At 51.8% G+C, this 24,864-nt stretch overlaps 2 protein-coding genes and 1 pseudogene across 2 annotated transcripts in view; all 3 read left to right on the plus strand.

Moving 5' to 3' along the window:
- Positions 1 to 9: 9 nt before the first annotated feature.
- On the plus strand, positions 10 to 14,202 carry EHMT2 (euchromatic histone lysine methyltransferase 2). The gene is made up of 27 exons (XM_006904633.3): positions 10 to 306; positions 403 to 621; positions 709 to 962; positions 1,763 to 1,847; positions 1,939 to 1,979; positions 2,091 to 2,246; positions 5,341 to 5,469; positions 5,585 to 5,699; positions 5,856 to 5,957; positions 6,174 to 6,322; positions 6,415 to 6,558; positions 6,643 to 6,878; positions 6,959 to 7,141; positions 7,258 to 7,340; positions 7,688 to 7,794; positions 7,894 to 8,016; positions 8,103 to 8,204; positions 9,035 to 9,139; positions 9,255 to 9,409; positions 9,494 to 9,661; positions 10,111 to 10,255; positions 10,601 to 10,678; positions 11,035 to 11,150; positions 11,260 to 11,346; positions 12,922 to 13,000; positions 13,126 to 13,301; positions 13,705 to 14,202. Exons 1-27 carry the CDS (start codon positions 27 to 29, stop codon positions 13,883 to 13,885), a joined length of 3,798 nt encoding a protein of 1,265 aa, XP_006904695.1. The 5' UTR covers positions 10 to 26; the 3' UTR covers positions 13,886 to 14,202.
- Positions 14,203 to 16,294: 2,092 nt separating this feature from the next.
- Positions 16,295 to 24,864, plus strand: part of SLC44A4 (solute carrier family 44 member 4) — an 11,419-nt gene continuing 2,849 nt past the window's right edge. The window contains exons 1-18 of the mRNA XM_015588835.2: positions 16,295 to 16,439; positions 16,864 to 16,937; positions 17,075 to 17,153; positions 17,962 to 18,061; positions 18,141 to 18,266; positions 18,429 to 18,489; positions 19,680 to 19,767; positions 19,848 to 19,931; positions 20,120 to 20,355; positions 20,457 to 20,556; positions 21,210 to 21,302; positions 21,583 to 21,685; positions 23,487 to 23,740; positions 23,827 to 23,921; positions 24,019 to 24,122; positions 24,227 to 24,300; positions 24,517 to 24,587; positions 24,690 to 24,784. Of these exons, the coding sequence (XP_015444321.1) occupies positions 17,140 to 17,153; positions 17,962 to 18,061; positions 18,141 to 18,266; positions 18,429 to 18,489; positions 19,680 to 19,767; positions 19,848 to 19,931; positions 20,120 to 20,355; positions 20,457 to 20,556; positions 21,210 to 21,302; positions 21,583 to 21,685; positions 23,487 to 23,740; positions 23,827 to 23,921; positions 24,019 to 24,122; positions 24,227 to 24,300; positions 24,517 to 24,587; positions 24,690 to 24,784 (1,698 nt within the window). The 5' untranslated portion in view covers positions 16,295 to 16,439; positions 16,864 to 16,937; positions 17,075 to 17,139. The remainder of the gene's footprint in view (positions 16,440 to 16,863; positions 16,938 to 17,074; positions 17,154 to 17,961; positions 18,062 to 18,140; positions 18,267 to 18,428; positions 18,490 to 19,679; positions 19,768 to 19,847; positions 19,932 to 20,119; positions 20,356 to 20,456; positions 20,557 to 21,209; positions 21,303 to 21,582; positions 21,686 to 23,486; positions 23,741 to 23,826; positions 23,922 to 24,018; positions 24,123 to 24,226; positions 24,301 to 24,516; positions 24,588 to 24,689; positions 24,785 to 24,864) is intronic.
- LOC112478927 lies at positions 22,634 to 22,751 on the plus strand (annotated as a pseudogene).

Genomic DNA, 24,864 nt, shown 5'->3' on the forward strand with positions numbered 1-24,864 from the left:
CCCCTCCTCTCCTCTCAGCCCCCGAGATGCGAGGTCTACCGAGAGGGAGGGGGCTGATGCGGGCCCGGGGGAGGGGTCGTGCGGCCCCTCCCGGCAGCAGAGGCCGCGGAAGGGGGGGCGGCCATAGAGGAAGAGGTAGGCCCCGGAGCCTACTCTCTCTTTCCAGGGCCCAGGCGTCCTGGGCCCCCCAACTTCCTACCGGGCTAACCAGCCCTCTTATCCCTTGTGTTGCCTCTCAGGGGGAGGCCCCTGCTGAGATGGGGGCGCTAGTGCTGGACAAGGAGCCCAGAGGAGCCGCGGAGAGAGGTGAGTGCAGCAGAAACTAGCCGAGCTGGACCTTCACCTCCCCAAACACAGAATCTCTTGAGCCCTTAGCCCTGAACTTTTTCTCTTCCCTTACAGTTCATGGCTCTTTGGGAGACACCCCTCGTAGTGAGGAGACCCTACCCAAGGCCAACCCCGACTCCCTGGAGCCTGCTGGCCCCTCATCCCCAGCCTCTGTCACCGTCACTGTCGGCGATGAGGGGGCTGACACTACTGTAGGAGCCACATCGCTTATTGGGGATGAACCTGAGAATCTGGAGGGAGATGGGGACCTCCAAGGGGGGCACATCCTGCTGGGTGAGAGGCAACGGAGCTAGGGGTGAGGTGGGGTATCCTCTGACTCTGTCTTCCCTCTTATCTTGCCTCTGCCTGCCTGTTTTCCAGGCCATGCCACAAAGTCGTTCCCGTCTTCCCCTAGCAAGGGGGGTGCCGGTCCCAGCCGCGCCAAGATGTCAATGACAGGGGCTGGAAAATCACCCCCATCAGTCCAGAGTTTGGCTATGAGGCTGCTGAGTATGCCAGGGGCCCAGGGGACGGCAGCAGGAGGGCCTGAACCCCCTCCAGCTACCACGAGCCTGGAGGGGCAGCCCAAGGTCCACCGAGCCAGGAAAACCATGTCCAAACCCGGAAATGGACAGGTGAGGACTGGGGGAAAGGTTGTGGGGGTGGAAGAGTCCAGTAATTAACCCTCAACTTCTCGTGAGTTTTTTTTTACAATTTAGCTTCAGGCTTTTTTTCTGATCCATTCACAGTTTTACATATTCACCAAGGGGCTACTTTGTGTCAAATTCTGGGCTGGTACTTAATCTGTGAACTAACAGGTTCCTGTCTTGGAGTTTACATTTTTAGAGTAGAAGGAAGAAAAGTTAAAAACTTATTTATGTAGTTAATTATGTCTTAATTACTCTTAAGATAATGACTGTTTAAAGAAACTTCAAACCACTCTTCTTTTCTACCTCAAAGCAAATCCCTAAAGAACTTTTTCCTCTGAAACTGCCCCTGCTCCATTTTTGAAGGTTGTACTCTTACTGGGAAGGAGATGAGGGCGGCGGAAATGACCAAGGAGGGAAATGACGGAGGCCCCAGAATCTCACAAGCTTCATGACAATATTTTTAGGGCTCTTGGTAGCATTTTGTTCTGGGTGTGGTTTGAGTAGCTTTGGTCAAAGCTTTAACCTTTGTTTTCTCATCTGTAAAATGGGAGGAAAGGGCCTACTGTACCCTTGAAGAGATAAGTGAAGGAAGGTTAGGTGTGGGATGTGCTTGACACGCTTCTCGGGAAACAGTTCTTGTTATAGCCACGTTCTGGTTACTGCAGCTTCAGATGGCATTTTTGAGGATGTGGCTCACCACCTCACCCCCATCTGGTACTCCAGGCTAATCCGGGCAGAACCATAGACGCTCCCTGACCCTAAGTGTGCTCCCTCTTGGTCCCCAGCCCCCAGTCCCTGAGAAGAGGCCCCCTGAAGTCCAGCATTTCCGAATGAGTGATGACGTGCACTCTCTGGGAAAGGTGACCTCAGGTCAGTCCCACCCCCACCCACCCACCTGCAGCTTGATATGGCCTGTGTTGAGGGTTTAGAGTACTAGCCTTATTCCTTTCTCTCCTTCCAGATGTAGCCAAAAGGAGGAAGCTGAACTCAGGAGGTGGCCTGGTGAGCTGGAAGAGGCAGGGAACTGGGCCTTTCCCCCTGGGGGGGCTGCTCCAAGGGAAATGGGTTGGTGAAGGAGTGCCAGTAGCTTCAATTGTTCTGGTCTTTTTCTAGTCAGAGGAGTTAGGTTCTGCCCGGGGTTCTGGAGAAATGACCTTGGAGAAGGGAGACCCCAGGTCCCTGGAGGAGTGGGAGACGGTGGTGGGGGATGACTTCAGCCTCTACTATGACTCCTACTCTGTGGATGAGCGTGTGGACTCTGACAGCAAGGTGAGAGAGTGCTGGCCTGCCTGCCCCCATATCTAGGGCTCGCTTGCCAGTCTTTCCTGTGCTCCTTTTTCACCTTTTCCTTTTTATTTTCTGAATACCCACTAATTCACTGCCTTCTGCTCTCAATAACTTATTGTCATTTATGCTGCACCCCATTCCATCCCCTTGCCATTCCTCACAGTGACCACCATCCTGGGCTTTGGGTTTAGCATCCCATTTCGTGGTTTATTTGTTGTTTATTTATTTACTCCTTTGTTGATGCTTGGTTTGGTTTTATCTCATATATATTGCCTATGCACTATAATGCTTATTCTGGCCTGTTTTGCTTTTTGTTTAATGTCTTCATCGTGAAAACTTTCAAATACAAATGATCTTTGAACAACTCAGATTTAAACTTCGCAGATCCTTTTATATGTGGATTTTTTTCAGTAAACAAATATGTTTTTTGTGATTTCTTACAACTTTTTTAGCTTATTTCATTGTAAGAATATATAATACATATAACATATAAAATGTGTTAATTAACTATTTATGTTACTGGTAAGGATTCTGGTCAACAGCGGGCTATTAGTAGTTTAGTTTTGGGGGAGTCAAAAGTTATACCTGGATTTTCAACTGCATGGGGAGTTAGCACCCCTAACCCTTGTGTTGTTCAAGGGTTATCTGTATACACAAAAGAATTGATGAATAAGCCCCATGTAGCCATCACTTCAACAATTTACAATACACAGCTGGTTTTTAAAAATAGTTTAACATTTTCTTTCAATTACAGTTAACATGTGATATTATACTAGTTTTAGGTGCACAATGTAGTGATTAGACATTTATGTAATTTACAGAGTGATCACCCAGTAAGTCTAGTATGCATCTGACACCATACATAGTTGTTACAATGTTATTGACTATATTCCCTATCCTGTACTTTACATCCCTGTGACTATCTTTATAACTGGCAATTTGTACTTCTTAATCCTTTCCCCTTTTCACCCATCCCCCCAAATGCCCTCCCATCTGGCAATCATTTGTTCCCTATGTTTGTTTCTGTTTTGTTTGTTTTTTAGATTCCATATAGAAGTGAAATTACGTGGTGTTTGTCTTTCTTTGTCTGACTTATTTCACTTAGCATAATCCCCTTTAGGTCCATCTGTGTTGTCACAAATGGCAAGATCTCATTTTTTTTATGGCCACCTAATATTCTATTGTATATATATGCCACTTCTTTATCAATTTGTCTGTCGATAGTCATTTAGATTGCTTCTGTATCTTAGCTTTTGTAAAAGATGCTGCAATGAATATAGGGATACACATGTCTTTCTAAATTAGTCTTTTGGGTTTCTTCCGATAAATGCCCAGAAGTGATCCCACTTCTATTTTTAATTTCGTGAGGAACCTCCAAACTGGTTTCCATAGTGGCTGCACCAGTTTACAATCCCACCAACAGTGCACAAGGGTTCCCTTTTCTTCACATCCTCACTAGTACTCATTGTTTGTTGGTTTGATAATATCCATTCTGACAAGTGTGAGGTGGTATCTTATTGTTTTAATTTGCAGTTCCCTGATGATTAGTGACCCTGAGTATCTTTTTGTGTGTCTATCTGTATGTCCTCTTTGGAGAAATGTCTATTCAGGTCCTCTGCCCATTTTTTAATTGGATTGTTTGGTTATTTGGTGTTAAGTTATATGAGTTTCTTATATATTTTGGATATTAGCCCCTTCTTAAATGTATCATCGGTAAATATCTTCTCCCATTCAGTACGTTGTCCTTTCGTTTTGTTGATGATATCCTTTGCTGTGTGAAAACTCTTTGGTTTCATACAGTCCCATTTGTTTCTTTTTTTATTTTTTTCCCTTACCTGAGGAGACATATCTAAAAAAAAATATTACTATGAGTAATGTCAAAGAGTTTACTGTCTATGTTTTCCTCTGGGAGTTTTATGGTTTCAGGCCTTAACATATAAGTCTTTAATCGATTCTGAGTTTATTCTTGCATATGGTGTAAGAATGTGGTCCAGTTTTATTCTTTTGCATATGTCTGTCCAGTTTTCTCAGTACCATTTATTGAAGAGACTTCTTTACCCCATTGTGTATTCTTGTCCCCTTTGTAATACACAGCTGATCTTGACACTCATGTACTCCTCCCCCAACACACCCTTACTGAATTATTTTAAAGCAAATCCCAGACGTTTCGTGTTATCTAGAACTATTTCCATTTGTATCTCTAAACATAAGTCCCCTTTCTGTTTAACATCACTACATGAGTTTTCACTGCTAAAAAATTTACCAATGATTTTTTAATGTCATCACTTTGCTATCAGTTAGTCTTCACATTTCCTCAGTTGTTTCATAAATGGGTTTTTGTTTGTCAAAATTCAGATGAGGTCCTCACATTGATTTGATTGACATTTGTCTTATGTCTTTCTTGACATGTAGGTTCCCCTGTCTTCTAAAAAAAGTTTTCTTGCCATTTATTTGTTGAAGAAACCAACAATTCCTACAGAATTCTTCACGTTTAGGACTGGGTCAGTTGGATGGGGATTGACATGTTCCTCTCTGCCCAATATTTCTTATAAACAGATCTAAAAGTGTGATCAGCTTCAGGTGCTTCTCTTTTTTTTTTTTTTTTTTGGCAAGAAAACTTGATCACTGGTCTGAGTGCTTCCTGTTGCTTCACATCAGGAGACATAGAATATCTGGTCTTTTATTAGAGGTGTTAAAATCAACTTGTGGATTCAGGTGATTTCCACCTCATTCTCATTATAAAATTCCTCATCAGCTTTTCGTTTAGTGTTTTTAGCCACCATTGGTAGTCTTACCTCTTTATGAACTTCATAAAAAGAATATTATACCATACATTTGCTTTCTGGAACTTTTTTTCTGAGCCGCAAAGCACGAGCACACATGTTGCATCTAACTGTAGCTCTTTTTCGTCGCTGTATAATATTCTGCATCCCCTCTCTTTATCCAGCTCTTTTCTGCCTGTCTTGCTTACATTCATCTCCGTTAGAGAGCCATCCCTGGATAGGCATTGTTTTCTTTGTCCCACCGTATTGTTTGAGTCCTGGGGTTGGATGTGACCTGCCTGCCTCTCTCCCAGTCCGAGGTGGAAGCTCTGGCTGAACAACTGAGTGAGGAGGAGGAGGAAGAAGAGGAAGAAGAGGAAGAGGAGGAAGAGGAAGAGGAAGAGGAAGAGGAAGATGAGGAGTCAGGCAACCAGTCAGACAGGGTGAGAGCTAAAGCCTCGTGTCCCCAGGGGGTGGGGCAACGCAACTAGTGGTCTTAGTCCTTGGGAGGGAGTGTAGTCTGGGGCCCAGCTTGCTAACTCTCTTCCTCCTCCCCAGAGTGGTTCCAGTGGCCGGCGCAAGGCCAAAAAGAAATGGCGGAAGGACAGCCCATGGGTGAAGCCATCACGGAAACGGCGGAAGCGGGAACCTCCGCGGGCCAAGGAGCCGCGAGGTGAGGAGGCTCCCCTGCTTTGGGGGCCCTCCTCCAGCCCCACTCCCAGCCCCCAGAGAGCGTGCACGAACACATGCTTATGCATGTACACACGCATGTACCCACGTATCTGGCACCTGTGAGCTCGCACTCTCACTCTCTCTATCTCTGTGTCAGGAGTGAATGGTGTGGGCTCCTCAGGCCCTAGTGAGTACATGGAGGTCCCTCTGGGGTCCCTGGAGCTGCCCAGCGAGGGGACCCTCTCCCCCAACCATGCTGGTAATTGCCAATTGCTGGGATAGGGAGCCACTAGGGAATACCCTCAGGGCCGGAGGGAAAGGGGAGGAGGGGAACCCCACTGGGTGTCCATGGCCAGGCATTGGGGGTTCTGGAGCATGGAGGGAAAGGCAGGCAGTGTGGGGTGAGAGGCCCCACCAGGAGTCCCAGTGAGTGAGGGGCAGGATCTCCCTCAGCTTCCTTTTTCCTCTGTCCAAGGGGTGTCCAACGACACATCTTCGCTGGAGACGGAGCGCGGGTTTGAGGAGCTGCCCCTCTGTAGCTGCCGCATGGAAGCACCGAAGATTGATCGTATCAGTGAGAGAGCAGGGCACAAGTGCATGGCCACGGAGAGTGTGGATGGGGAGGTGAGCCTATGGGCCGGGAGGAAAGGTGCTGGGGGCATCCAGCCACAGGCCCCAGCCTCACCTCTCTTCTCGCTCATCCTCACTGATCGCAGCTATCCGGCTGCAACACCGCCATCCTCAAGCGGGAGACCATGAGACCATCAAGCCGCGTGGCACTGATGGTGCTCTGTGAGACCCACCGCGCCCGCATGGTCAAACACCACTGCTGCCCAGGTTGTGGCTACTTCTGTACAGCGGTGAGTGACCGTGGAGCAGAAAGGCAGCATGCCTCACAGAAGAAGGGGCTCCCATAGCCTAACCACATTTTTTCCCTGCCCCAGGGCACCTTCCTAGAGTGCCACCCCGACTTCCGTGTGGCCCACCGCTTCCACAAGGCCTGTGTGTCCCAGCTGAACGGGATGGTCTTCTGTCCCCACTGTGGGGAGGATGCATCCGAGGCCCAGGAGGTGACCATCCCCCGGGGGGATGGAGTGACCCCACCAGCTGGCACTGCAGCCCCTGCCCCCCTACCCCTGGCCCAGGATGCCCCCGGGAGAGCAGACACTTCCCAGCCCAGGTACTGGCCTCCCTCTTCTCTACTGTCTATTCCCTGTCCCCTCCCCATTACTCCCAAGACATCAGCACCTTCTCCCTCAGCGCCCGGATGCGAGGGCATGGGGAGCCCCGGCGTCCACCCTGTGACCCCCTGGCTGACACCATCGACAGCTCAGGACCCTCCCTGACTCTGCCCAGTGGGGGCTGCCTGTCAGCTGTGGGGCTGCCACCGGGGCCAGGTCGGGAGGCCCTGGAAAAGGCCCTGGTCATCCAGGAGTCAGAGAGGTAAGTGGGGGGTTGCTCTCTAGCACAGCCACTAGGGTTGGGGCGTAAGGGCAGATCTGCAGGTGTAAACGCTGATGCTCGAACCTGAGGAGCTCACCTCTCCCTCACCATGGTAGGCGGAAGAAACTCCGGTTCCACCCGCGGCAGTTATACCTGTCAGTGAAGCAAGGGGAGCTGCAGAAGGTGATTCTGATGCTATGTGAGTATTTCACTCAGTTCAAGAAACCTTGATTGAGCACCAGTTATATACCAGGCACCAGGCTGGGGCCAGCAGTATAGCAATGAAGGACTTCGTCCTTGCCCCAGAGAGGTTACCTGTCTCGCCCAGCAGCACTAGGGGGCAGGGCTGCTTTGAACTCGGTGCTCCTGGCTCCTTCATTCTCAGATAGATAAGTGCCTCAGTGGAGGTGAGAACAAAGGTCTAGAAGGGGCCCAGCCCCAGACTGGGGCCCTGAGGAGCCTTCCATGGAGGAAGTGCCACCTGTCCCCCCTTGCTCGCTTACCACTTGTCCCTCCCTCTCCTGGTGTGGCGGGCTCTCCCCGAAGTGGACAACTTGGATCCCAACTTCCAGAGCGACCAGCAGAGCAAGCGCACGCCCCTGCACGCGGCCGCCCAAAAGGGCTCCGTGGAGATCTGCCACGTGCTGCTGCAGGTCAGCACGGCCCGGCCCTCTGCCTCACTGACCAGGCCCTTGGACCCCCTCCCCTGCCCAGCCCCTGTCTGGCACCAGCCCACATACCCCTCCTCACAGGCTGGAGCCAACATTAATGCGGTGGACAAGCAACAGCGAACACCGCTGATGGAGGCTGTGGTGAACAACCACCTGGAAGTGGCACGCTACATGGTGCAACGGGGAGGCTGTGTCTATAACAAGGTGTGGTGGCTGGGCAGCAGGGCCCAGGGTCTGGGACCGGGTTCGAGGTGCCAGCAAGAGGACTTATCTCCCCACGTCTCCTTCAGGAGGAGGATGGCTCCACCTGCCTCCACCATGCAGCCAAAATTGGGAACTTGGAGATGGTCGGCCTGTTGCTCAGCACGGGACAGGTGGATGTCAATGCTCAGGTGAGAGGCGTGGCTGCGCCCCTCAGAGTCCTTGTGCTACCCTCAGGGGGCTTTGGGCCCCTTTTCAACATCAGCTGACCTCTGACCTCTCCCCTGCATTTCATGCTGCTCCAGCCTGTCTCCATCTCTTTTTCCTCTGTTCATTTGTATTTCTGTACAACCTCTCTCTTTCCTGCATTCTTTTTATCAGTTTTCAGAATGAGTTGCTATCCTAATCTCTGGAAGTGTCAAATGAGATTATTAATTCTTAGTATTTAATTTGATAGATGTGTTTTAGTCTAGTGTATTTATTCTTCATCCTTGAATAGTCCTGTCCTTTGTCAACAAGAGCCCCTTGAAGTTGGCTCCTGTAACTTTTGATGTGACCCGGTAGCCTTTGAGAGCGTCTTTACCTTTCAACACGGTTCCTACGCCAGACTCAGAATCTACAGTTTCTCTAAGAAGTTCTTGTTCCTTTGGGTAATATTTTTAGATATTACAGTATGTGTGTACCTAGGGGTAATTGTCACTATTGAGTCACTGCTTCTAGGACTTTTTAGTAGGCAGACCTAGGAAATGTGTATTTTTTAGGAAGAAAAAAATTACTCCATACCGTTGAGCAACAGACACTATTGGTCTCATTTTATACTTGAGAAAATTTAAGACCTAGAGACATTAAGTGACTTGCTCAGAGTCTCACAGCATGTGAATGATAGAGCTGGAACTCATGCTGAGTCTGGCTCCAGGGCACATACTCTTGACCATATGCTGTTTTGGTGAGCAGGCCTGGCTGCTGGGGCAGAGCAGGGGCTGCCCTCCCCCACCACACCTTCCTCTCTCTCCACCCACAGGACAGTGGGGGATGGACGCCCATCATCTGGGCCGCAGAACACAAGCACATTGAGGTGATCCGCATGCTGCTGACACGGGGCGCCGACGTCACCCTCACAGACAATGTGAGAGTCGTGTGGGGTAGAAGAGATGGGGATGGCCCCAGGCCTCTGAACAAGATGGAGGCTGGGTTCAAGGGCTCACTGCCTGTGCCCATCCATTCCCTTCCCACCTCAACAGGAGGAGAACATCTGCCTACACTGGGCCTCCTTCACCGGCAGTGCCGCCATTGCCGAGGTCCTCCTGAATGCCCGCTGTGACCTCCATGCTGTCAACTACCATGGGGACACACCCCTGCACATTGCAGCCCGGGAGAGCTACCATGACTGCGTGCTGTGAGCCCCTGCCCACCCTACACCCCAGATCCCCTATGCCACCTCTCATAGCTGCAGACCCCACCGGCTTCTGTGCCCTCCCAGGTTGTTCCTGTCACGTGGGGCAAACCCTGAGCTTCGGAACAAGGAGGGGGACACTGCGTGGGACCTAACTCCTGAGCGCTCCGATGTGTGGTTTGCACTCCAGCTCAACCGCAAACTTCGGCTTGGTGTGGGAAATAGGGCCATCCGTACTGAGAAGATCATTTGCAGGTGAGTGCTGAGCCTTCTCTGTCCTAGAACTGCCTCCCGCTTCTCCCCAGGTCCCACTGAACCCTCAGAACATCTTCCAGGCCCTCCTCAGGCCCCAGTGAATCCCCAGAACCACCTCTAGTCCCCTCTACTAGGGCTGCCAGAGCAAATAAAAATAGAGGATATCCAGTTAAATTAGAGTCTCAGATGAATAGAGCATACTTTTTCAGTATTAAAGCTTCCCATGCAGTATTTGGGACATAATTATACTAAAAAATTATTTCTTGTTTATCTGAAATCTGAATTTTCTGAGTAGTCTGCATTTTATCTGGCATCCTCACTCCCCATGCCCCAGTGAACTCTGAGAACCACCCTCTTCCCTCCCCTAGCCCATACCCCAGGAATTTCCTCAAACCTAGGGGAACCCTCAGCCCATACTCTGGTCCCCATCCCCATCTCCCTTCTGCCAGGGATGTGGCTCGGGGCTATGAGAATGTGCCCATTCCATGTGTCAATGGCGTGGATGGGGAGCCATGCCCTGAGGATTACAAGTACATCTCAGAGAACTGTGAGACATCCACCATGAACATCGACCGCAACATCACCCACCTGCAGGTAAGGGGGCCTGGGCCCTCCTAAAGGGACACCAGGGTCACCAAGTACGTAGGGCACGTTGCAGGCCAACAAGGGCACCTGGCCAAGGGAGTGGGGACTGGAAAGGAGTTCCTGTGTGGGCTCAATCCCCCTGGAGAAGGGGTCCTTTTTCTAAGACACACAAAGATATCGTTCAGGCTCATGGTAGCACGAGAGACATCCCTTCAGCAATATCTAGATTCCCCTCACCACCACCCAAGATCCTAAAACATGGACTCTAGAGAAGGGGCAGCAGTTGGGGGGCAGGAAGCACTGAAAGGCAAAGGTCAATTCTAGGGGTTGATCTGACCTTGCCTTTCACCCCAGCACTGCACGTGTGTAGATGACTGCTCCAGCTCTAACTGCCTGTGTGGCCAGCTCAGCATTCGCTGTTGGTATGACAAGGTACTCACCCTTGCCCTGTCCACAGACACTTGTCTGCTCCAGAGGAACTGGCCTTGAACTCTGACTCCCTGGGACCTTGTCCCTCACCTCCTATCCTGTTGGGGAAGTGGCAGAGAAGGCAGGGCAGGACCTGGAATTCCTTGGATTCTGCCATGACATTGGCCTAGCCCAGGCATATGCAAATGAAGGAGGATGGTTGTGGGTTCTTGATCTCAGAGCATATGCAGTGTCCCCCAGCCCTGCCTCACTTGTCTGGGTTTGGGTCAGGGGAAGATTTTTCTTTGGAGTCTTGAGGGTCCTGGGCAGCTGAGGTGGACACCACGTAGAAACTACTGTCTTCCCATCCCTCACCCCAGGATGGGCGGCTGCTTCAGGAATTTAACAAGATTGAGCCCCCACTGATTTTCGAGTGTAACCAGGCCTGCTCCTGCTGGAGAAACTGCAAGAACCGGGTAGTGCAGAGTGGTATCAAGTGAGGCCCTGCCCCACAAGCCCCCCTTCATCCCACCTTACTCCCCTTACTCCCCTCTGGTGCGCTTCTGGGTTCATCCACCCAACATCACCCTCTCTCCCACACCCAGGGTCCGACTGCAGCTCTACCGAACAGCCAAGATGGGCTGGGGCGTCCGAGCCCTGCAGACCATCCCCCAGGGGACCTTCATCTGCGAGTGAGTGGGTCCAGGGGTACCTTGGCCCCTGGGGGTAAGGGGCTAGGCCGCAGCCACTGCTGACTCTCAGGCCTCCCTCTCTGCCCTTCTCCCTGGCGGGCCCCATCTCTTTTCACTAGTCCTCCAGCCAGCCTCTTTTGCCCAGCATCCCCACATCCAAGTGCCCTACCTGCCACCGCTCTGCTCAGACCACAGAGCTCTCCATCACCACTGCCCACACCTTTCCTCCTTTCCCCTCTATTTCCCAGCCTCACACATCCTCTCCCTGCCCTTCTGAGCTGGGGAAAGCAGCAGTTTTGGAGACAGACATTGGTTTGAGCCCCACTCTGCTGCTGGGTATTCTTGGCTAAGTTACTTCACCTCTTTGAGCCTCATTTTTCTTGTCAAAATGGATGTGATACCACCTGTTCACCTCAGGGCCCTCATTCCTATCAGTTCTCTGCCCAGCATCTGTAACCTCTGCCTGTCCCCTGGCTCCTATTCCATAGTCTTCAGACTTAATCTAGGTCTCCTTTAGCCTTTCAAATAAAAAAAATAAAAATAAAAATAAAAAAAAAAAAACGCTTTTGCCCCATTTGCCTATTTAGGGGCCATTCATTTTCTCTCAGTCATGTCATCTCTCAGCTTCTCAAACAGCCCCTTCCTCCTGGGCCTTAGTTTCTCCACCATTGGCTCACTGCTCATCCTTACCAAAATCTGCCTTTGTCCTCACCCCTGGGCTGATGCTATCTTTCAACATTCCTCTACCATACCCCCTGCTCCATGTTCCTCGATATTTGTTTTCCTGGCATCTGCCACTTCCTTAGCTCTGGCTCCTATGACGCTGTCTTAACCTCCAACCCATCCATCTTTTCCCCTTACCAGCTCCTCCCTCTCTGCTTTACAAATGTGGGCATCCTCACCCTTGGCTCCTTCCTGGAGTTCTCACAGGTCCTGTGGCTCGGTCCCTTCCTGCATCCCTGACCACTCTCCTGTCCTTCCACCTGAAATTGCCACCACCTGCTAGGTGATTCCTAGTCCACAAACCTTCCAGTGTCTAAACCTGAACAAATTTCCCCACCCAAGCCAACGGCCTACAAATAATGATCCCCAAACACCAGAGGCTTGGTGTTTTTGTGCTTGCCCGAGTCTTCCTCAGCGCAGCTCCAGCCCTTCTCTTCACCTCTCCTACCACTAATTCTCCAGCTCTCCTGGCCCACTGACCTCTAGACTGTTCCCTATACTTGTCAGTCCTCCCTGTTCTAGCTACTCAGTGTGGACCCCAACTGGCGGGAGTGTGCCTTGTATTGACCCCTCACATGCCTATGTCCCCATGTTCCTCTTCCTGATCCCCCCCTCCAGAGCAGGCCACCCACTTCCTCCCTCACAGATGATGTCCACTGCCCTCCAGGCCCACTTATGCCTCAGGTCACCCAGCCCAGTCCCAGCAATGTTGCTCTGTAAGATTTAGACACTGACTGGGGTAACTGACGTAGTGGAAGAGAATTCTGTGTGGTTGTGAGGAGAGACAGGGCCTGCAGCCAGCTCCCAATAACCCCTGCTCACCTTTAGAACCCTCTGCTTCCTGCCCAACAGGTATGTCGGGGAGCTGATCTCCGATGCTGAGGCCGATGTGAGAGAGGATGATTCTTACCTCTTCGACTTAGACAACAAGGTGAGCCAGAGACCCCTCTGTCTCCTACTTCCAGTAGCAGCTGGAAACCTGGGTGGTCAGTGGATGGGGACTTGTCCAGGCACAAAGGGTAGTGGTAGATGTGAAGAGTGCTGCTTTCCCCTCAGGATGGAGAAGTGTACTGCATTGATGCCCGTTACTATGGCAACATCAGCCGGTTCATCAACCACCTGTGTGACCCCAACATCATCCCTGTTCGGGTCTTCATGCTGCACCAAGACCTGCGATTTCCACGCATTGCCTTCTTCAGTTCCCGAGACATCCGGACTGGGGAGGAGCTGGGGTGAGGCAACCCGGGGCTTAGCCAGGGGTGTGGGAAACAGCAAGCTTGAGACCAGCAGCTGAAGGCTAGAGAGTGCTTGATTTGCAGGCATATATTAGAGCAGACCTTCTCAGCTGTCCATGTGCAGAAGTGTCCCTGGAGGGCTTGTTATAGTTGAATAGTCCAGAGCCTCACAGATTTCGATTCAGTAGGTTTGGGATAGGGCCCAAGACTGCATTTCACACAATTTTCCAGGCAGTGCTGGTGCTGCGGATCCATAGAATGTACGAGGACTTCGAGCCTGTCAAGAGATGATGGGGGTGGGTGCCACAGTCTCTTTTGGGGAGCAGGACCCACAGAGGTTTTGGAGGGGGCCTGGGCAGCTGGGTCTTGGTCCCACACGCCTCTTGTGCTCCTCTAACAGGTTTGACTATGGTGACCGCTTCTGGGACATCAAAAGCAAATATTTCACCTGCCAGTGTGGCTCTGAGAAGTGCAAGCATTCAGCTGAGGCCATTGCCCTAGAGCAGAGCCGTCTGGCCCGCCTGGACCCCCACCCCGAGTTGCTGCCTGAGCTGGGCTCCCTGCCGCCTGTCAATCCCTGATAGCGGACCACATTATCCCACCCCCAGCCACCAGCTCAGCAGCTGCCTCTGTCACTTGCTGTTCACAGCTCACACCCATGGGTGATGCCATCTTCTTTCCCCCTAGCCCTTCACACATTCCTTGGCCAGAGACCCCAGCCAGGCCCTGGAGGTCTGACAGCCCCTCTCTCCCAGAGCTGGTTCCTCCCTGGGTGGGTGGACTTCAGGGCTGGTCATACCCCTATTCCCCATCCTCAGCTGAAGTTCGATGAATTGAAATGGGCCTCTATACCAACTGGTTTCCTTTGTTCTCAATAAATATTGGGTTTGGTAATAAACAGGGTGATTTTTGGGGGGTGGCAGGGGAAGAAGCATGCACAGACAGAATGTGGATCTAAGGGGCAGAGCAAGATGGGAAGCAGGGTGGACAGGTGTGCCTGGTGTGGACAGTCGCCCAGGGGGAAGGAAGGGTGGTGGTGGGGCCACTGTAGGCAGGGTCTAGTCAAGAGCTAAAAGGCAAATCTCAACACTTAATCTTGGCTGGAGGGTAGGGGTGCGAGTGTACTACAGTTGAGGTAGTTTGCAGATTTTTGAAGTATTCTTAAGAGCATTCCAGGTCTTTTAGGACATTGTCCGTTGGGGCCCTGCAGCAAGCCCCTGAGCACCTGTCCCTGGCTCTGCCTTCCGGCCCTCCACCTCCTCCCTCCACGAGAGTTAAGGAAGCACGAGAGTCTCGGGGACCACAGGTGGAGGTGGGGCTGTGACGTGGGAGGGCGGGGCAGGCAACAGGTGAGTTGCTAGGTCTCCCGGGCTCCATTCACTCCGGAGACAGCCATGGGGGCGAAGCAAGACAGGGACGGGGACGAGGCCTATGGTGAGGCTGGGGGAAGGTGGGGTGGAGGCCAGGACCCTGCAGAGGGAGGGAGGGAGGCCTACCTGGGCGGCTCCAAGGAATGGTGTCTGGGGCTGGTTCCAGGGAGAGGAGCTAGGGGAAGTCCTAAGTCCCTGAGGGGAGGATCGGCAAACAAGCTGACAGGAGGCAGAGCCAGAGTCCAGGGACGAGGTTGGAGTTCAGGGACTGGAGGCCATTAATGAGGAGCATTTGGGGAGTGAAGCTGGGGTCTCCAAGAGTAGTTGGGCCTGGAGTCCTTGAGAGGAGGGGTTTCAGGCTTGGACTGGGGCGTGTGGGGACAAGGATAGGGCCCAGGCTGGGAGTGTCATTTTCTGTAGAGCCTGCAGCCTGTGAGAGATGAGGCTGGCCGCTGGGCTCCAATCAGAAGGAATGGCTGGGGTCCCTGAGAGGAGTTTCAGCCTGGACCCTGGGTCTCTGAGGAGGAAAGGTGTTGGGGGTCTGCCTAGCGGGGTCTCTGTGAGCGATGACAGGGGAAGTGGGTTGTGCTGGGGCCTCTGTGAGGACTTGTGGCTGAAGGTCTTTATGGAGAGGGGGCTGGATGGACCTGCCTCTCTTAGGAGGGGAGCCTATCTGGGGGTATTTTGAGGAATAGGGGCAGGGGCCTTCTGGGGTTCCTATGAAGGATAATGCCTGAGGAGAGGGGGAGCAAGGAACCTATCTCCAGAATCTCTGAAGAAAGAGGGCTGGGAGCCTGTCCCAGGGATCTGAAGATTAAGGGTGGACAGGTATGCCAGGAGAGGGACTTAGGGACCACCAGCCTCTGGGATCCCTGTGAGCAGTGAGGGCAGGGGCCTGCCTGCAGAATTCCCTTGGGGCTTTGAGGGAGGCCTCGAGGGGAGAGAACCCCGAGAGAGGGACCTCCAAGAGCTGACGCTTGGGTCTTAAAGAGGGCTGGCAAAGGGGCAGTGAGGACTTCCCAGGAGACTTCCTTGAACAGCTTTGGATCAATCATTGACCTCATGTCCAAGAGCCATGAAGGGACAGAGTCCAGAGCACCTGCCGAGAATGGACCCCACCCCTTCCCACATTCTTGCCCAGCCCTCTGCCCTCCCTCCTCAGTGCCCACTCAGGACCCTGTCTGCCTGGCCCCACCTCCTCTCTGTGTGTACTCAGGGAGGAACAGGAACAGGACACAGCCACAATCTCAACCACAGAGCTCAGGTGTCACCCTAATTTGATTGCTTGCCCAGAGACTTGCAGTGGCCTAGAGACCGAGGTCTCAAGTGGGGGTCGAGAGGAGGCTCCTCCCTCACCAGGCCCTGTAGGAGTTGATGTCTTGGCTCCAGTTTCTTTCTTCATAGCCTTGGGCAGGGGCTACAACCTCCCTGAGGGGCTCCATCTGTGCCCACTCTGAGTGGAATAAGTGACCCTTAAAGGCTCCTCCTCCCCTTCCTCTAAGGCTACCTGAGTGGTGTTCATGGTGAGCAATTGACCTGCTGACCAGGCCTTGATCCTACCTTTTTATGCACTCCAGTTTCCCTGTCCTGCCAGCCTGCCCCCATCCATTTCCTTGTGAACCCCTGAGGGCAGGGAAGGATTTGGGAGAGATGGGAAATGGAGAGAGAAATTCCTCTCAGTACCTCACTCTCAACACTGCTTCCCATACCCCTTAGGGAAACCAGTCAAATATGACCCTTCTTTTCAAGGCCCCATCAAAAACAGGTGAGTTCTGGGCACTGAACTAGTGGGGGCAGGGGTATCTTGTTTTTGCTGTGTATTTGCTGAAATATCGGTAAGAGGGTTATGAAAAAGAAAACTCCTGCCCAAGTACAGTGGGGGCATTGTCATGTGTAGAGGGGACACAGAAGCTTCCAGGGTGCTGGTGATATTCTGTTTCTTGACCTGGGAGCTGGTTACACAGGCGTGTACCCAGCGGGAAAATTTTTCCAGCAAAGCGCTTAGGAGTTAGGCACTTTTTTCTTATACTTCAGAGGAAAGTTTACCCACTCAGAAAAAGGTTTTCTTTGAAAAATGAAACCTACTGATCGATGCCCATTCTCCAGCATCCCCCAGTTCTCCAACCCATGACTTCCCCAGACCATGCCCAACATCTCTTCTCCAAAAGCTTCCTCCATTTCTCTCCCAGGAGTTGCACAGATGTCATCTGCTGTGTCCTCTTTTTTCTCTTCATTCTGGGTTACATTGCAGTGGGGACTGTGGGTGAGTTTCCAGCTGTGCAGAGCTGGGGCAGTGGCTGGAGGGTAATAACCCAGGGAGGGACCATACCCATGGCTGCTCCCTATGAAAAGTCCTTGCCCTCCCTCTCCAGTGATTCTTCTGTGTGTTTCTGTGTCCAGCCTGGCTGTATGGAGACCCCCGGCAAGTCCTCTACCCCAGGAACTCTACTGGGGCCTACTGCGGCATGGGGACAAACAAGTGAGTGTGGAAGAAGGGCAAGAGGGAGGTGAGGTCAGGGATGAGCAGGGGACACCACAACATTCAGGCTGCAGACTCTTTCTCTGTCGTCCTCCCACCCCCATCCTCCCACCTCCTTGAATCTTACCGCTCCAGGCCAGCACATTGAGTAGCTTCCATTGCTGGGCAGTTGGCTTCTAAGCCACCCCCAAATTGGGAGGCAATGTAGGGTCATGAGTAAGCCACATGGGTTTTGGACTTCAGAGACTGGCCTTTGAAACCCCAGCTAGGCTAAGTAGGTTCTGGTTGTGTGGCCTTCAGCAAGGTACTCCACCTCTCTGAGTTTTGATTTCCTCAACTGAAAGGCAAGGATGACCCCAGAAGTAATGCTGTCAGTACCCATAGGCAGGAAACAGTCAACAGCAATAAACCTCTAGCATTTATTCTGTTCCAGGCAGGCAGTGTACTTTATACACACAAACTCATTTAAACCCTATGGAGTGGGTACTATAATTTTACACATGATGGAACAGAGGCAGTGAGAAATTAAGTGACTTGATCGAGGTCACAAAGCTGAGTATTGATCTGGCTCCCATGTTCATGCTCTCAATCATTTGTAAGCATGAATTGCTCAGCTCTGTCTGAACAATCTGCATTGCTGAATGAGTCTGAGAAATCTTTTCAGTGTCTCCCGTACCTCCCAGCTGTATTGAGCTGCCCAAGGCCATGACCTGGGTGGTGCATGTCTGAGCCACTGTACTCTTGAGGTACGGCGAGTTGTCCCTGCTGACCCCAACACCTGACACACATGCTTCCACCCCTCTTGCAGAGATAAACCCTATCTCCTGTACTTCAACATCTTCAGCTGCATCCTGGCCACCAACATCATCACAGTCGCCGAGCATGGCCTTCAGTGTCCCACTCCCCAGGTCAGAGCCTGGGGCCTGCCTCTGCCCAAATCTCCCCCAGGTCCAGGTACCAGCTCTTCAGCATGCCCTCTGCCTGCAGGTGTGTGTGTCCTCCTGCCCAGAGGTCTCATGGGTGGTGGATAAGAATGAGTTCTCACTGACAGTTGGAGAGGTCTTCTACACTGCAAACCGAAGCTTTTGTCTGCCAGGGGTGCCCTGGGATATGGTGAGCACTGGCCCCAATGTTATCACTATCATCGAGGATGGACCACATGGGTAGGGGTGCCAGGGGAAGCTGGGTAGATGACTGGTGGTAGTGGCAGGGGGGCCTCACTCCTCCATTCTGCTCTGTGTCTGTGTGTCTATCTGTCCTCCCCACACCCTCCAGCCAGTGCTCGAAAGCCTGCGACGAGAGCTCTGTCCCAGTTTCCTCCTCCCTTCCACTCCAGGTGAGAAGCTGCATTCCTTCCTCAGACATCAGCTTGTCCTATATTTTTATTGCTCAAATGAGGAAACCAGGCCCAGAGAGAGCAGTCGCACAGCTCAGTTACAGCGGTGTTTATTGTGCACCTGTGTGTACCAGGCATTGGGAATAGACACAGGGAAAATGACACCTGCTCCATGTTTGAGCTACGTGCTAGGTGGAAAGATCAGAGATGTTCACAAAGAGACCACATGGGAATCCCATGAAAACACACATGGCGAATATACCCACACACATTTACGTATATGCATAAAAGACAGGCTGGAAGAAGTTTATCCAAGTGTTACAAGTGAATGTAGCTGGGCAGTGGGATCACAGTTGACTTTTTTTAATTCTGTTTGCTCTTCTTTCCAATAGTAAATGTTATTTTTTTAATGAAAAAAAAAAGTTTTAATTATAGCATGAGAAAGGATATCCAGTTCTCAATATAAGTACAATAGAAAGGATCTCAAAGGAATGCTCCAAAGTCAAATCTAGATTTAAATTTCCAGCTGTGTGGTCTTGGGCCAATTACTCAACCTCTCTGAGCCTCGTTGCCTCACCTTTAGAATGTAAATGCCAAAGAAATTTTACCGGCAAAGTTGTTAGAAGGGTGATAATAAATGCTGTAGGCACATAATAGGTGCCACAGGACATGGCATAGGCTTCCTGGGGAAGGGGAGGTGGAGATGGAGCTAAATGGGGAGTGATGAATGGGATATCTGGAGGAGAGCGCTCAGAGAGGCTCAGCAAGAGTGAAGGTACAGTGATGAGGGGAAAGTGGCTGTGCTCAGATGGTGGGGCCTTGAAGCCTCACCATGAGGTGGGCACTGGAATGATGAGGCCTGTGCTGTGCCATGGTCTCCTTGGCATTTTGTCGGTGGCAAGGTTGGGGGTGGAGGCGTTGTAAGAGTCAGGCCAGAGGGGAGGAGGGTCTGACCCAGGCAGCAGTGCACAAAGGGAAGAAGGGGTCATTAAAAGACAGTGAAGGAAGCTTGGGCTGGGCTTCATAGGCAGGAACTTCCTTTTGGCTGTGGAATCAAGAGCAGCCCTCTGAAGGGGCAGAGCCCATCTCACCTTCCTCCCCTGAGGGCACTGTGGGCTGGGGTGGGAGTCAGAGACTTTCAAGGCAAAGCTCTGGGCCCTCCCACCCAGGAGCTGATTCTCTCCCTGCAGCTCTGGGGCGCTGTTTTCCATGGTACAATAGTACTCTGCCAGAACTCCCAGGGATCTCCAGCAACACCTCCATCACCCAGGGGATCAGGTGGGCACCCCCAGCCCCCACATCTCTGTCCTGTGCCCCTTCCAAACCACAGCCCCATCTGACTCTGTCTCTCTCTGCAGTGGTCTCCTTGACAGCCTTAATGCCCGTGATATCAGCGTTAAAGTCTTTGAAGATTTTGCCCAGTCCTGGTACTGGATTCTTGTGTGAGTCACTAGATTCCCCTTCTCCTTCCCTTCTCCCTCCCTGAGCCTCATCCCTTAGCCCAATATCTGAAACAGAGACTTTGGATGGGGGAGGAGGAGCCAGAGCTCAGAATGGACCCCAAACCCAACAGGATTTATAACATAAAGGGAACCAGGGGTGACCCTCACCTGTCTCACCCTACCTATAGTGCCCTAGGTGTGGCTCTGGTCCTGAGCCTACTGTTTGTCCTGCTTCTGCGCCTGGTGGCTGGGCCCCTGGTGCTGGTACTGATCCTAGGAGTGCTGGGTGTGCTGGCATATGGCATCTACTTCTGCTGGAAGGAATATCAAGTGCTGCGGGACCGGGGTGCCTCTATTACCCAGCTAGGCTTCACCACCAACTTCAGCGCCTACCGCAGTGTTCAGGAGACCTGGCTGGCAGCCCGTGAGTACCCTGCCCCACTGTGAGCCAGCTACCCAAGCGCTGCCTGAGCCATGCCCGGCTCTGGCCCTGACCCTGGCCCCTCTGCCTCTGTCCACCCTCAGTGATCGTGCTGGCTGTGCTTGAAGGCCTCCTGTTGCTCATGCTCATCTTCCTGCGGCAGCGGATCCGCATCGCCATCGCCCTCCTGAAGGAGGCCAGCAAGTCAGGGCCTGTCTGAGAGAGGGATGGGGCAGAGAGCAGGGGTGTGGGCCTGGGGTATGGGCCTGGGGTGGGTGTGCTAGGCAGGTGGCAGGGAGCCTTAGCGGAGAAGGGCAGAATAGCACAGTGGTTAACACTGCCATATGCAGTGATTAATACAGCTGAGTGACAGCCTTTCTGAGCCTCAGTTTACCCATCTGTGAAGTGGAGGCAGTCATTGTTTTTACCCTGTAGTATTGTCCTGAGGATGAAACGAGTTAATGTCTCAAGTGCCTAGAACATGAAGCAGGCCTTCCAGAAGAGTTGAACATGGAGCAGTTATCGTTGTAGTGGTGATGGTAGTTAGGTGGGATGGCAGGAATCCCGGCAGAGGGGAAAAGCAGCAGCTTGCTCCCAACCAAGACTCGCCTGCCAATTCAATTGGTCAAGACATCATACTTTAAGGACTCTCTCCCCTTACTCTCCCTGAAGCTGCCCCAGGTCGTTTCTCTGAGACTCTAGTTACCTGCTTAAATCCCTTAAACCTGATTTATTCAATTCAATTCACTTTGGGAACACCTACTGTGTCTAGTCTGGGAGATGGAGCAGGCCCTGGTGGGGCAGAAGTGGAGCTGGGGCCAGGGTCTTGCTGGTGGACAGCACTCATGTCCCTGCAGGGCTGTGGGACAGATGATATCTGCCATGTTCTACCCGCTGGTCACCTTTGTCCTCCTGCTCATCTGCATTGCCTACTGGGCCATGCTCGCTCTGTATCCTTTGCCCACATAGTTGGGCCCTCCTAGAGTCTGTGAGGGCAGAGAGCAGAAAGGAGAATGCTGGCCCACATAATGCCTGAGTGCAACGGGAAGAAGGAACCCCTCCCTTTGGGTAGGCACAGCCTGCCCTGGACAGAATTAGAAGAGTGAGCCCAGGCTGATTTCCAGCCCCTTTGTGCAGTGGACATCCTGCATGAGCACCTGGGAAGGAATCTTTGAGAAGGGGACGTGTGGAAAGCCCCATGTGACCATATTTTCCTTGACTCACCTCTGGGTACCTGGCCACATCAGGACAACCTCAGTATGTCTTCTGGGCGCCCAACATCAGCTTACCCAGCTGTGAGAAAGTGCCAGTGAATACGTCATGTGACCCCATGGTGAGGGATTCGGAGTGGACATGGAGGGGGCACGAATAGGGCCAAGGGGACCCTAGGGACCAACTGGTCCAAATGTCTCATTGCGCAAAGGAGACTGAGGACCAAAGAGGGAAAGGGGCTCACTCAAGGTCACAAGCCAGGCCCCCAGCAGAGCTCGAAAGGGAGCCAGTAACTCTCTAATGGTCCTCCCCTGAACCACCTATTACAAAGGGAAGGACACTGAGACCCTGGAAGGAGGCATGCTGTGCCTAAGGGTAGGGCCGGGCTCTAGGGAAGCTGGATACCAGAACTTCTGTACCTCTCCCCAGGACATTCCTCTTCCAGAGGACCATGAACCACCTCATCCAACTGAGTATCAGTCCACTCATCTGTAAAATGGAGCTAATCATAATACTGGTCTCTCAGGGTAGCCTAGAAGATTAAATGCCATTTGGTACATAAAGTACTTAGTTCAATGCTCGGCACCTGATAAGAGCTGATAACTGTAGATGGGTTTTGTTTAGTTGTTTTTTATTATTATTATTATTATTATTATTATTATTACTTTAATCTTCCTCCCTTGAAATAGTGCCCCAGGCAATAGGTAGGTGGGAAACTCTTGGGGGATTTAGGAGAGAAGGTGCTTCCCCAAACTCTCTCCTGAGAGATTGCCAGGAAGTAGCACTTGACCTCTGAGAATTTACTGTCTTCAAAGCTTTACTGTGGCCACCTGCTCTGAGCTGGGACTGGGGGTTCTGCCTGCAGGCATTAGCTCCGCTCTAAAAAGGGAGAGGAAATTTGGTTACATTTATAAAGGACTCACTATGTGCCAGGCACTGGCTATGCAAAACCCCAAATGACCTGGTTCTTGGTTTCAGCTTGCTCAGGAGCTAGCATTGGAGACTGACACAAACCCACAATTACATACAAAGCAGAAAGTGATTTGTTTTCTTATTACAAAATTTCAAGGTCTATGGCCATGCCACCCTGAATGTGCCCGATCTTGTCTGATCTCGGAAGCTAAGAGGGTCAGGCCTGGTTAGTACTTGGATGGGAGACCACCTTGGAATACTGGGTGCTGTAGGCGCTTAAAAAAATTTTCTTTTCAAACATACTTAGTTTCAGCAATTATCAGGATTGTTATCATACTTGCTAGAAAGGGTTATTTTTTATTTTTGTGCTTTTTACTTGTTATTAAGGAAATCTTCAAGCACATACCAAAGTAGAGAATTTCTGTACCCAGATTCCACACCTTTGACTTTCTACTGTTCTTGTTTCATCTTTCTCTCCACCCTCATTCCTAGCTGCAAATACTTTTTCTAGAGTTTAAAGCAAATCCTAGATATTATGCTCTTCCACCTATAAATATATCAGTATGGATATCAACAGATAAGGACTTTTAAAAAGCATAACCACTAACCATTATCACACCCAACAAAATTAACAATAATTCCTTAATATTATCTGATACCCAGTCTGTTCGATTTTGATGGAAAGCATTTTGGTTGAAGTTGCAGAAGATGCTCTGGGAAGGGACTGCTGACTAAATGCCAGGCTCTTGAGAACTAGGCGTTGGTCACACTGCCACCCCATACACACACTGTTAAGGCTTGGCCCACAAGGCCTGGGAGCTCCTATGCCTACCTAGAGACTGAAAGAAGTGAATTATGCTCACACATAGGTAGCCTGAACCCAGTTTAAACTTGGAGATGTATCTCCTGGAAGGAACCAGCTTCCCAGCTGGGGGAAGCTGCTACTTCCTTCCCTCTACTCTGGGAGTGGCAGGAGCTGGCTAGTAATGAGCCTACTCTGTGCCCCACAGGCTCAGCCCATGAACTCCTCGTGCCCAGGGCTGATGTGCGTCTTCAAGGGCTACTTGTCCACAGGCCTGGTACAACGTTTTCTCTTCAACTTGCAAATCTATGGGGTTCTGGGGCTATTCTGGACCCTCAACTGGGTACTAGCCCTAGGCCAGTGTGTACTGGCTGGGGCCTTTGCTTCCTTCTACTGGGCCTTCCACAAGCCCCGAGACATTCCCACCTTCCCCCTGAGTGCTGCCTTCATCCGCACACTACGGTAAGCCTGGGCTGGGAGCTGGGGAGTGTGAACTTGGGAGTCCCAGGGGTCCTGGAGCTGCCTCTGACGGCCTGATACCTCTGCAGTTACCACACCGGATCACTGGCATTTGGGGCCCTCATCCTAAGCCTTGTGCAGATAGCTCGGGTCATCTTGGAATACATTGACCACAAACTGAGAGGTGAGCAGAGGTCAAGGGCTGGGGAAGGCCCAGCTGAACAGCTGAATCCTTGGGCAGTCAGGGGCCAGTGTTCAAACCTGAGCCCCCTGTCCCCTAGGAGCCCAGAACCCAGCGGCCCGCTGCATCATGTGCTGCTTCAAGTGCTGCCTTTGGTGTCTGGAAAAGTTTATCAAGTTCCTAAACCGCAACGCATATATCATGGTGAGACCCACTGCCTTAGCAGCCCCTTGCTCCAGGGCCCAGACCCCCCACCAAGGCCCAGGTGAGCTCTCCACAGGTAACTCTGACCTTTCCACCTCACCCAGATCGCCATCTATGGGAAGAATTTCTGTGTCTCAGCCAAAAACGCCTTCATGCTGCTCATGCGGAACATTGTCAGGTCAGACTGTCCTCCACCTCGTGATCTCCCACCTAAGGCCTACTTCATGGGCATGCTGTGCTCAGAAGGGCCTTGCACTTGCTTTAAGCTCTGCTGCCTCCCTCCTGAAATGTGAACAATTCTCATTTTGCCTCTGTCACAGCAAATTATATAGTCAGTTCTGTTCCCAGCCCTGCCAGGCCTCTTACCCCCAACCTACCCCAACTCCCCATGCAGGGTGGTTGTCCTGGACAAAGTCACAGACCTGCTGCTGCTCTTTGGAAAACTGCTGGTAGTGGGATGTGTCGGTAAGGACCAGGGCGGGAGTTACAAGGAAGAGGGCAGGGGTGCTGGGAAGCTGAAGAGGTGACCTTAGAGGAGTGACACTGACCTCCAGACCTCTCCCACAGGGGTCCTGTCCTTCTTTTTTTTTACTGGTCGAATCCCAGGGCTGGGTAAAAACTTTGAGAGCCCCCACCTCAACTATTACTGGCTGCCTATCATGGTGAGTGACGCCCCCCCCCCCCCCCCCTCCCTTACCCCCTTAACTCCCCACAGCAACAAAAAACGGCTTGTGGCTTCCCA

This window comes from Pteropus alecto, unplaced genomic scaffold (assembly GCF_000325575.1).
Source record: "Pteropus alecto unplaced genomic scaffold, ASM32557v1 scaffold400, whole genome shotgun sequence".
In the NCBI taxonomy this organism is placed as follows: Eukaryota; Metazoa; Chordata; class Mammalia; order Chiroptera; family Pteropodidae; genus Pteropus; species Pteropus alecto.